Genomic DNA, 12868 nt, shown 5'->3' with positions numbered 1-12868 from the left:
AAACATGAACTCATGTGGTTTATGAGCTCTAACATCACACAGCCAGATTCAGCACAGCAGTACAGACTCAGTGTAACCAACGGCTTTGAGCTGGAATCAGGGTATTATCAGCAGCACAAACACTGGAGAAAAGACAGACTGGGCTGTTACACCAGAGGAAGTGCAGGTACACACACATTTGCTGCTCTCACTGGCACACTGAATAGGCCTCATTCAGACTTACCAGCATGCTTGGCAGCCTCAGTGGTGACTGAACCTTCTTAGTGCGGCTGATGGGCTGAGATGAGCTAAAGTGGTAAGCCTGTCTCCATTTACCCGGGAAGTAGACCAGCCTGTCATACGAGTGGTGAGCATATGCTATGGGAGTCAGCTGCCTCTCTCTGGTCTTTTTGTCCATCCAGACTGCTATCCGCAGAGGGACAACCAATTTAAGGCCATTAACAGGGTGTGTGTGCTTGGGTATGATTAGAGGAAGAAGTAAAGCTACTGAGTCTCCCTTCTCTGGGTTTTTTTCCCCCTGCTTCATTCGTGGTTGTATATACAAACACACAGACAGGACTTTCAGCACATGGATCTCTGCTTGACTTAACTTGCATTACATCAAAGATTTTTCATTGGCTGTCTCTGCTTGACGTCAAATACTCATCAAGTTCCAGCATTCCTGGACCCATTGCCCACATTGTAGGAGTTGGATTTTCCAGTCGAGACGTATTAGGGTTTGGCAAAAAAACATGCTGCCATTTCTTTGGTGTCAGATGGACTAAACAGGGAGTAATAACTCATTCACATTTGAGAAACATAAAGAACATTTCTGTGACATATTACTGATCCTTTACATATTAGTCACAGCTGAATAAAGGGCATTATCCACACTAAGACATGCATGTTTCTATGAATCTAAGGACATATTAAGCTGTGTCCAACACTGGTCCTCTAAATGAGTCTCTACTGAAACAAACCATGTTGTAATGGTTTGATTATGTCCTGTTAATGACCCACTGATTTGATGAGGTCTCTTGAAGCAGAAACTCTTCTAAAACAAACAGGCTACCAGTGGGTAGCTTTACACCGTAACTGGAATTACTGAGAGTTAATTACTTTTAGACATGTCCTGTTTGTAGCATTTAAGCTTCACTCTACCAGGAGCTGCTATGAATTTACAAACTTCTTTACTAAGAAAAAATGTGATCCGGTAACATCTGAATATTTCATTACAAAAACAACAAACATTAAAAAGTGTCTACCCCTACTGTCTCTATATTTTACCCACAGATTTCGTCAATAATGTTTTGTTTGTCTGCCGTTTTCATTTGCTTTACAAGTTGTGAAAAATAATTTAATATAAAAAAGGAAAAAGGAGAGTAAAGCCTATCTTTGGGTCTGACTTGATTCAGAGGTAGTGCCACAGATATAATTTTGAACAATGGCAAAGAATTGCTCATAAGGTTGATTATCACGAGCAAACTGATTTATTTATATTTTTGCCTCCTCAAACTCCCAGATTTGGTTAAATTCCAAGCAGCTCAGCTGGAGTATAACGCTAGAAATAGACCACTGGATAATATTCAGACACTGTTCGTTGATAGCGGGGGGCTATGATTACAGGGAATGGGACCATGCATATGCAGCAGCAGCACAAGAAACGGATTAAAAAAAGATAGGGAAAAAAGATAATAGACAATTGAACTGGAAACATAAAAAAACAGGCTGGGCCCAGCTGGGTCCCACACTGAAGAACTCAAACACTAGGCAGTCGCTAACAAACTTCCAACTCCAAGTCTGGCTCCAGGATTGTGTTCCGGGTTTGCCTGACCGGGCAACGTAATTTGCCTTGATTCTTTTGTGGTCATGCGTTTATTTTTTTAACCACTCTGTGACTGACCCATCATCCAGAGCCTGTCTGCATTTGGTGACCCTACTAGGGTCATTTAAGCCCCTGAAAACATAACTTCTGTGGTTATCTGGGCACTGGGACCCCAGTGACACATGGAGGGGAGTGATCAAAAGGGAACATACCTCCAGCTCTGAAGTCGAATGGTGTTTCATTATTGGACTTCTGTTCAACTCATGAATTGTCCACAATTAACACCGTAATCAACCATAACGATGTCCATCAGTGCACCTGGTACCACTACACCCTACACCAGAGGTCACTGAATGACTTTGTAGTCGTATCTTGATACCTTCTGCTGCAAGTATTGGACACTCAGGTGAAAAGAGGGACAGAGTTGTTTTCCGATCATGACTTGGTGGTGAGCTGGATACCCTTGAAGAGGATGAACCAAACAGACTTGGCAGGCCAAAGTGCGTAATGGCCAAGGTGTTCAAATGTTCGGCTGATAGTAGAACCTTGGCTTCAGGAAAAGCAGTGTGGAACAGTGGACCAGCTCTACACCATCTGACAGAGGGCGGCAGAGTTTGTGGAAGTTTGCCAAAATAGTCCACATGCGTTTTTTTGAACTTCATTCAACCAAGTCTCTTGTGGTGCCCGGTGGGGGGTGCCCCAGCAGACCACAGTCGCCGGCCCTTTACTATGAGGCATCTGGGCTCTGTGCAAGCAGAGCAGGAGTTTGTTCTACATTGCTGGCACTAAGTCTGACCTGTCCTTGGTGTATGTTGGACTTTGACAGGGCTGCCCTCTGTCATTGGTCTTTTTCAGGACCTTTATGGGTGCTCCCAATGGCTGGAGGGTGTCAAATAAGGGGACCAGCAGATTGGGACTCTGGTTTGTGTGGATGATGTGGTTCTTCTGACTCCCTCATGCTAACACCTAAAGCATGCACTGAAGCAGTTTGCAGTCAAGTGTGAAGAAGCCTGGGTGGGATTCTCGAAGTCCTATCCAATGGTTCTGGACCAGAAAACTGTTGCTTGCCCCATGTTGGAGGATAGTTCCTGCCTTAAGGGGAAGAGTTCTTTTTTGGGGTCCTTTTCACAAGTGAGGGGAGAACTTAGCCAGAGATAGATCATCCTTAGGATGAATTGTTGACGCTGCTGCTATAATGCAGATGCACTAGTCTATATCAGTCTGTTAAGATGAGAAAAGAGCTGAGTTAAAAGGCAAAGCTTTGATTTTCTGGTCTACATCCCTTTCCTCACCTATGATCATGAAATCTGGATCATGAGCTAAAGAACGATATCCTGGATAAAAGCGTCTGAAATTAACTTTGTCTGCAGGATGGCTTGGCTCTCCCTCAGAAATAGGGTGAGAAACTGCCATTTGGGAGGGGCTCGGAGTAGAGGCGCTTCTTCTTCACATCCACAGCAATCAGTTGGTTAGGATCAAACATCTTGATTTAATGCTCCCTGGACGCCTTCCTTAGGAGGTGTTCCAGGCACATCCCACCATGAGGAGGCCCAGGGGATAACCCAGGATACCACAGAGGGACTAAGTCTCTTAGCTAGACTAGGAGTGCCTCAGGCCTTTGCCAGCAGAGCTGGAGGAGGAATCTGTGTAGAAGGAAATCTGCGAGTCTCTGCTGAGACTGCTGCCCTAAAGACCTGGTTTTGAATAAGAGGAAGATGATGATTTTGAACCATTTTCATTTGCCTTTTTTTTCTTTGTACATATAGTAGAAGGTATTTAATTTTAGTTTCATTAGCTTAGTTAAGTTTTTAACTGAAATATGTTTAACATAGATATGAATGAATCTTTGTAAATAAATACATTTGAATCCCAGTGATTTGACCTGGGGGAATGTATATATTCACTAGAAGGAGCCTTAAGATGGAACCTTGGGGAACAACACGTGATTTTTGTTGCTCTGATGCAAAGGTTGCTTAAAATTGTCATAATATATAAACTTGCAATCTGAATTGTCTGACAGTATCTAGCTTGTCAAAGTGAGGTGGCAAGAGATGTTATGTTAGCGTTGGATGCACATGCGCATTAAGGTCAGATTACGCAATTCAGGTTAACGCAATTGTCAGAAGTGTTTACATGCGACTCTCAGTTGGATGACAAATTAATTCTGATGCTGCAGAATCAGATGAGAATATTCTGGCAGGCATGACAAATTTTCAGGGTGATCAGCTCCCGATCACTCTTTACTTATGTGTATGCAAACATAGACAATAAAAAAAAACTTTAATTCAGAGCTACTAAATTCACCTGTTGCATCCCAAGGCTCCATTCTGGGGCCCATTCTATTCAATACATTCATGCTCCCTCTAGCTCAGATTATATCAAACCACTAGAATTTAAAGCTGGTTTTACTGAGACACCAGAAGAGCTCTTTTATCCTACCTTCAGGTGTTTTTTTTTGTTTTTTGTGTTAATGCATGAACTTGTTTATAATCCTCTTTAACAATCAAATAGGACCATCAGAGAAAAAATACAATAAAACTGACAATAGCATTTTATACTTGTAGTCTAGACCTGGAAGAATTAACATCTGAATGCTTCTGTGAGGGACAGCCGTAGACTTGCTTCACTGTGAATGCTATGAAAGGTGGAGGACCCCTGCACGTGCACCAAATTCATGATAAAAACTGATGCAATTCCCTAAAAAGTGAAAGCTTTTAGAAGAATTTCCACACTGAGTTTTCTCCCGTTTGATTGAATTTAAAAAATGCACAAGCTTTTGCCTGCTTTGAAATAAAATAGGATGAAAAGTTATTGTGTAATCATCCCATGTACCTCACTTCCCAATGTGGAATTTTTTGTTCTACATTAAAGTAACACCTTGATCTGTTCTAGGCTGTGCCTACAAGATTGGAAGTTGCATTCTCGGTCTTAACCTCTTACACCCTAAGGGGGTATAAATACATTTCTGCCTGACAAAAAGTAAATCACTTATAGCCTCACAGCTATTAGATTTAAGAAGAAACTTTTGGTACCTCTGTAAAGGTAAGATGTCATAGAATGGTTTTCTGGTGTCAGCACCATTGTAGCTTTGACCCTGCCTGAAATATTAGGGACAAAATACAAAATATTTTGCATTTTTTGAACCTCGCCAAAATTTTCTTTGAAATGAACATTGCAAAACACTACCAAAATATTATTTATAGCACAAAAAAGTAGTACACACTTTTAAATCTAAATGTTGTGTAAAAATATACCAAATTTGGACTCAATCAGATGAATCATATTTATTTTAGAATGGTATTAGTGAGAAATTTCTTAGGCGGAGGGGCCATTTTGGCACATTTATCCAAAAATGTCACCAAACTGTGCCAAAGTGTTTTTTACATCAATACTGGGGGTTTGTTAAAATTACGAGGTCACGTAGCAGCAACCGGTGGGTCTGTAGGGTTCTAGGGGTTAAGCCAATCAGCAACCTGCAGACTATTATTTAATTCACCTTGGCCACTTGACTGTCATAGAGCCATGCTTGCTGAACAGCCTCTTGTACTGTAAACTTGGTCAGACTGCTTTGATGTGGAGAGCTACCTTTTAGCTTAACCCCAGATTTGCCTGTTTATGTGCATGTTAGGTAGGTTATCTTGTCCAATTTTATATTATGTTTTTTTTTTATTAGGTACGTTTATGTTTTATTTTTATTTTTATCATTATTTTGTTTATGTTTCCTGGACTTTCACTGAAGCCTGAATCAGTTTTTGTAGAGAAGAACTCAAAATAGGACAGGAAAAAGACATCTCAAATGCCATTTTGTCTTCTGCTCAACTGTCTAATTATATGTTCATCCCTTAAAACCCGAGACCAAGCCAGGGGACATAACATTTCTAGAATAAAACATAGTAGTTTTACTAACTTAACAAAAAAAGCTGCCATCTTCAAACGAAAACTAATCAAAATGTTCTGTTAGTTTCCTTCCAACTCAGTCTCAGCATTCGTGAATGAGATGGGACAGCTGGCATCTTCCATTATTTATCTTCTAAATCAAATCTTAATAAAACAGAGGACGCAGATTCCCAATAATATGCCAATCACATGAGTGTGACTGATACTGAAGCTTTTCCTGCAGCGGCGCACTCAAGTATCCGGCAAAGCCGCCAGCAGCTGCTGAGAGTCGGCCTCCTGGGAATGTGACAACAGGAGGAAGACAAGTGGCAGCGGGGCTACAGCGGATCAACCCAGAAACACAAACCCTTTCAGACACACAGCGTCTTCTCTGACTGCTTTAAACAGTAAATTACACCCCAAAGAAAGTTAATTTTAGCTGAAAACACTTTAAAAATTGAAGATTTACTATAAAATGTTCTTCTTAAATTCTTAAAAGAAAGAACATTTTCATGCTGCAATATCAGCTTTTCCGTTTACAGCGTTTGATAAAGTGGGATACGCTTGAGGGAGAAGTTTTACACTGTAAGGTTCATTTCCAGGGCTCTCCTGGCAACAAAGCAGAGTGATCACATACCCTTTTTTTGTGAAGTCGAAGGCAGTCCATATTCTCAAGTCCTGCTCCACATCCAGAACATTGCAGCTATGAAATGAGAACTCCAGTGGCATTCAATGTGTGCGGAGCAGTCTGAGGCAGCATACAGTATCCCACCACATCCTGTGTTCCACACACGCATTAACAAAAACACATACGCTGCTGCTCCCTCAGCAAATAGGAAAGGCAGCTAAAATCGGCCTCTGAAGGAAAAGGTCCGTATCATTAAACTTTACTCAATTAGGAGGAACATAGTGTCTCCCTTTCATACGTCTGGAAACTTTGCCCCATGTGAGAGAGGAGGACCAAGAACTGGAGCACACACATGTCTGTGTGTGAGTGGTGAGTGGGGGGGGGTGTGTTCTCCACAGTGGGACGGGGGCAGCTGCTGCTGTCTGAAGGAAACGTGTGGCATTTGCCTTAGCAGCAGCATGACACCAGTGGAGGAAAGTGCCCTGGTCAAACCCACATGCAGGGAGCTTTGAAGAGGTAATTCCACCCGGTCCAGGTCCAATCAGAACCTTTACATCTTTTATTCAGATATTATGTGGCAGAACAAACAGAGTACAGATGGGGGGGTACATGTCATGATGATAAAGATTTCAGAAATGGTCTGAAAAGTGCGGCATACAGTTGCCCTGGCTAAAATCAGTGCCACCCGTAGCTTTAAGAGGCTGGCTAACTGGGCTAATTTGGTGACTCAGTATAGGGTTGTTTCATCCTGTATTTACCCCTTTAAATCTCATACCTACAAATCAACATCAGGGTAATTAGGATCAGTTACATAGCTGTAAATAACCTAGAAAAGCAATCTGTTTATCACATTCTCTAACGTCTACAAATCCAAAATCTGATATGCAGATTTATGAGCAACTTGGCTGAGACCAAAGCCACAGCTTTCAGACGGACAGTCCACTTGTCTTCCCAATAAAGTATAATAACCAATAACTTATCCTGCACACATCATAATACAGTGAAGCATGGTGGTGGCAGTATCATAGCTGATTTATTTAAATTCCATTCGGGCCAATCTGGATAGACAGCTGATCAGAAGCTGCAGATGAAGTCAAGCTGTGCAGCCAAAAGTACAACAGAGTGATAGATCCAAGAATCCATAGCCTTTAAAATTAGGTCTTCTTTTGGCTGAAAATTAGGCTCTATATTCACTGATCTTTCTTACTACATTTACAGAAAATGAGGAAAAGTTAGTGGCATGAATGCTTTAAAGACATCAGTGAGACAGATGCCAAAATAGGAGGTTGGACGACAGAGTAAGGAAAAGCAACATACATCAAAAGGCCACAGACAGCTAAGGAGAACGCCTTACCTCCACTATCTCTGTGCAGGCGTGGAAGACGAGCTGCTGCCTCTGGGGATCTATGACAGCCACCTGGACAAAAGCATTGGGCTTCCTGTCTCTGCCCGAGGCCGCCAGATCATTACAGGCTACAGAGAGGAAGAGGGAGAGGAAGGGAGAGTCGAGAGGTAGAAGGCAGAGGAGATAAAAAAAAGTAGATGAGAAGAGGAGGAAGAGGGTGACGGATAGAAGATAATCCTTTATGATACGTGCATAAGAGAGAAAAATAACACAACATTCTGTCACAAATGACTAAATATGACAGAATAAATGTAGATAAAAGCAATAACAAAAGAGGCCAACATTAGTTTATGATAATCTTTTGTCACATTAAACGTCAAATGACTGGGAAATCAGGATCAGTTTCAGCACAGAGCAGAGGGGAACAGTGGAGTAGATTTTCTCCACAAAAACAGAAAAATGCTGTGGAGACATTAATAGACCCAGAGATAAACAATGGCTGCATCAGCTCTGGTTTAAATGCAGGCAGACAAGCAGAGCTCCTCCTGGCAGTGAGATATCAGTTTTATTAGGGCTTTCATTTCTGACATCAAAAGCCGCTTGTCGCTCAGATTCCAGAGACGGCGAGGCCCAGATCTAAACTCCACCCTAACCTCTAAACCCTCAGACTTTACTGCCGTCACAGCTGCTCCGATAAAGGATGTGAGTTGGTGAGGGCTCAAAACAGTACAGGGAAGAGGAAGATGTCACACCAAGCTCACGGAAAAGGAAAGGAACATCACCACCGGCTGCAGGTGAAGCTGTTTTATTAACTCTGTTTATATGTAAGGAAACTTAAAAAAACAACAACAAAGTACTAGCATAGTAAGCAACATGTGCATCTTTGACCATAAACTGCCAATAAAATAAAAATGACTTTAATTTTAACAACTGTGGTTTTAATTCATGATAAATAATTAATGATTAACAATTAAACATCCCTGCATGGAGCGGAACGAGTTTGCATAAAGATAAATGCAGAGTAAAGATTTGCAACAGGACAAAGGTGATACACAAAAAGGATTCACTGATGCTCTTCAGACACATGCAGGGAAGGATTCAGTAAACTTATTTCTGATGCAGCAATATTTTTGAATTACAGTCTGCTTGTAGCCTGTGATCTACCAAGAAGTATTAGGGCCAAGATAAATATTTTTTCTTTTTTAAATATGAGAATATAGTCATAACATTATGACAATAATGTTGTAACATTATAAAACTGTAATAATACGAGAATAAAGTTGAAAAATTCCAAGAATGAGGTCATCATACCACAACCCATTTGAGAAAGGAAGCGTTGAGCATGCTCTTAGTTGTTTGCACAATCGTGGGTTCTTCAGGGTTCTCCAAACTTGTTCTGAACATGTCTGAGCTGAACTCTGTTCCTCGTAGTGTGTTCATGAAAAGTTGTGTGATTGGTCAGTATTTGGATGGGCCTTGTTAAGTAGGGAAAGCTGAGATTTTCCCATTTAGGTTTGCATTTAGCGCCATGAGCTGATTAAGGACAAAGGTCCACCCTCAGCAATCAATAACTCCTGGTTCTAATAAGATGTAAACGTGCTCACATGGATGACCAAAATTTTGCTTAGAGGAAAGTAACTGCCGTGTTCCAAAGAGCTAGGAATTTGGCAAAGAGACTGTTTTGGCTGAGAGTGTAAGAGGGAATTAGGAATGGCACAGATTGTTAATGTACTTCTAGTGATTAAAAGTTTGGGTTTTAATTCTGAAGGCTATTACTGCAAAATTAACCCGGTTACAATTACTCACTAAAACTCCATTCGACAAATAATCCCGCCAGATTCCACCGTGGCCAAAACATCATTACAATCTCTTTGTTTAAGTCCGATTGAAATTACTCCAGGGATCTTAGCGAAAAAGAAACCCGTAGCCTTGAACAGGAAACACGGTCATCACTATGGTTATAGTTTTTTTTTAATAATCACAAATACAAATAAACAAAGACAATGTGACTCCTGTGCTCACCTTTGCCTGAGAGGAACCGCTACCAGGGATGTTCAGTCAGCCATGTCAGATCAGTAGGTTTCTGTGCTTTAATTGGCATCTTATATACTGTAGATACAGAACATCCCCAGAAACAAGCTGGGTTTAATCAGAGAGCTGTGCTTTTTTTGTCCAGGTCTATATCTTGGCATCTATCCAGGTGTTGAGCTGGTTTCAAACTTTACTCTAAAAAAAGGAAAACTAGCTTGGATTCACCAACATATTTCTTTTAAATGGGATAAATCCAGATGATGTGTGTTTTTTTTTCTTTCCTTTTTTTCTTTTTTTTTTACACTAAATCAAGACAACAGGTTAAAGTTTCCACCTGATTCAGTTGTTTTTCCAAACAGGCAAATCGACCCTCACCTATAGAGAAAACAACTATACACACCATCTGACAGGAGGAGAAGTTTTCCACACTCCGGGTTTCTTTTCTCAGTGGTTAAAAGAACAGCAGCACAAATAAAGCCAGTGTTTAATGAGCAATTCTCACGAACTTCACCACAAGAAGCAGAGCTGTAAAGAAAAGCCTCTTTTAATGCTTCTTGGAATCTTTTTAAAGAACCTTTTATCAAACAACCAAAAAAAAAAAAAACCCTGACCCCTTCAACTTTCAAAAATAAAGGAAGTTCTAGTCAAATCCACCTGTAATGAGTTTGACCCATTGCTATTTAGCAAAAAACTTTAAAACTCATACTCAATAAACTGTGATAAGGATCCTAATGAAGATGATGGTAGTCTTCTAAAACTGTGTCTGCATTTCTCTAATAAAAGTTTTACTTGCCTGATGTATTTTTCTTATAAAGAATAAGAAGTGAGTTAGAACTAGAAGAAATAAAAGCTGCAAACCTTCAGCCTGTGTGTTATCTATTTGAGGTTTTTCTCTGTATGAACTGATTTACTGTAATAAATTAATCTTTTAAGATATTTTGAATTATTGAATAACTGATCTGATATTCATGGCATAGATTTTACTCAGATCTTTTGTCTTTACCGTTAGCTGCAGCTACTTCTGCCATTAATGATTAGACTTTTTTATTAAACATAGAAAATACTTTTTAATCTCCGTTTTTGGTGTTTATGCTTTTATGATTCCTTTTTTTGTTTCCTGTTTTGCCAATATAGTTCTGGGAATGGATGTCCCAGAGCTAGATGATAGTGCAACATACTGTATATGCTTTGCTTTCACAAAAAGACCATTATGACCGTTGCCATAAGGTTCCACTTTGTACGTGTGTATCAAACTTTATTAGAAATTATGTCGGGGAGTAGAATCGTGTACAATGGACTCGGCCCAGCCTGTTCTAGGCCTCCCAGAGAAGCATCAGCATGCCAGCAGACACAGGCACCTCTCATAAGCAGGGAGCATAGGATGGGGGAGGAGGCAAGCCCTGCTCATACTAGGAGGCCTACAAATGTTCCAGTAGGTAGGGGGAGGAAAGCACTCTACCTGACATGTAGAAAAAAACAAATTAACATTCATCCTTTGTGATTCTGCTCAGTAGTAGAAGTTGAGTCTTTTTCTCCACTGTCGCTACATGGATGCTCAGTATAAAGGATTGCTGCAGAGTTAATGACGCCATGGAACAAACTACGTAAGCGAGGATTCTTGACAAGTTTTCCACTATCAGAAATGAACGGATGTTAAAACTGAGAGTTTTTCACAAGAAGCAGCTGAGTAGATAATTCTCTCTATGTGACATGTTGCTAAGGTAACCGGCTTTAGCCACAGCACCAGCAAGGAAACCCATGAAACCACCCATGTTCTGTCTCCTGTCTTTTGTTAAAGCCAGGTCATTGAACCAGAACCTTTTTAAAGGTATCCTAAAAACATTTTAATGCAAACCAATCAGAACCTAGTACTATTATAGACCATAATGATCTGGTCTAATAGCTGTTTCTACATGCAGTGACGTGATACAGTCCATTGGGTTTTGATCAGTTTTATCCTTGAACTGAACTGGACTGCATTGTTCTGTAACTAGGATCAGATTTTAATAAATTAAATTAACTAGAATCCTTCCATCTGATTGGATTGAGTAAACTGAATATTTCCATAGATGAACTTGATGTTTTTTTTTTTTTTTTTTCTGTTTGTTGTGGGTTAGCTCTGCATAAATCAGCTGAAATTAAATGCTTTGAGTGTTGAGGATGAAAAAACTTCCAAACTCAACAGTTTGTCTGTGGATACAAATCAAATAACCCCACCTGATTCCATTGCAGCCAGACATCATTACAATCTCCTTGTTAAAGTCAGACTTAAATTGCTTCAGGGTTCTTAGAGTAAAAGAAACCTGTAGCCTTGAACAGGAAACATGGTCATCTCTATGGTTACAGCTTTTCTATCATCACAAAAAAGGAAACATGACTGCCTGTCTGTCACCAGATTAGCTGGCACGTGTGTTCATTGGTTAAATGAAGAGCCAGGATTTTATCTGGTTTATGTTAGCGCCATTTAAGCTGGACCTATGAATAATGTATTCACCAGCAAATTTCACACACCATCTCAGTCCTGACTCCTTATACATAAAGAAAAATAAAACCATTATTTGACAAAAAAAATAAAAATAAAAAATCACCAATGTTTTTATTTGCATCATGGATTCAACTTTCACCAGCACATTTATAACCTTTGAAGCACTAATTATGTTTCTTTTTTTACTAAATATCAAAGATGCATCAGAGCTCTGACTGATTCAGATGTGAGCATGATTTTCTACCATATGACAAGGAAACAAACTCTTCAGCATTAACCCTGTTCTTATGGCTGGGAGAGACATCCGTCCGTTCATTTAAATTGAGCCTGGAACAAGCTGCTCCTGGGTTTCAATAGATTGTGAGGTCCAAGGAAATTATCAAGATGCGTTCAGTAACCTTGGAAACCTTTGAGTCACTGTTTTTTTAAAGTACAGTTGAAGTTATTAGCACACAAACATTTACTAAATCTATCTTATCTTGAAAGACAAATAGAAAAGTGTAACGATTTTGCTTTAAAATAGTTGACTGTACCAAGGGTCAGTCTGCAGATAAAATATACACTCACCGGCCACTTTATTAGGTACACCTGTCCAACTCGTTAACACTTAATTTCTAAGCAGCCAATTACATGGCGGCAACTCAGTGCATTTAGGCATGTAGACATGGTCAAGACAATCTCCTGCTGTTCAAACCGAGC

The 12868-nt window shown here is 40.1% G+C and overlaps 1 protein-coding gene across 5 annotated transcripts in view; it reads right to left on the bottom strand.

The window, feature by feature from the left end:
- inpp4b (inositol polyphosphate-4-phosphatase type II B) overlaps positions 1–12868 on the bottom strand; it is a 259571-nt gene that overhangs the window by 201878 nt on the left and 44825 nt on the right. For 4 of the 5 annotated variants that reach the window (XM_038271096.1, XM_038271098.1, XM_038271099.1 and 1 more), the window contains exon 3: positions 7663–7781. In XM_038271096.1, coding sequence (XP_038127024.1) covers positions 7663–7781 — 119 coding nt within the window. Of the gene's footprint in view, positions 1–6317; positions 6626–7662; positions 7782–12868 lie in introns of those variants that run through there. The other variant, XM_038271100.1, reaches the window with a different exon arrangement.

This window comes from Cyprinodon tularosa, unplaced genomic scaffold (genome assembly GCF_016077235.1).
Source record: "Cyprinodon tularosa strain WSP-4 unplaced genomic scaffold, ASM1607723v1 ctg79, whole genome shotgun sequence".
Lineage (NCBI taxonomy): Eukaryota > Metazoa > Chordata > Actinopteri > Cyprinodontiformes > Cyprinodontidae > Cyprinodon > Cyprinodon tularosa.
The sequence above is the reverse complement of the archived record's forward strand: the minus strand, read 5'-3'. Positions and strand labels throughout refer to the sequence as shown.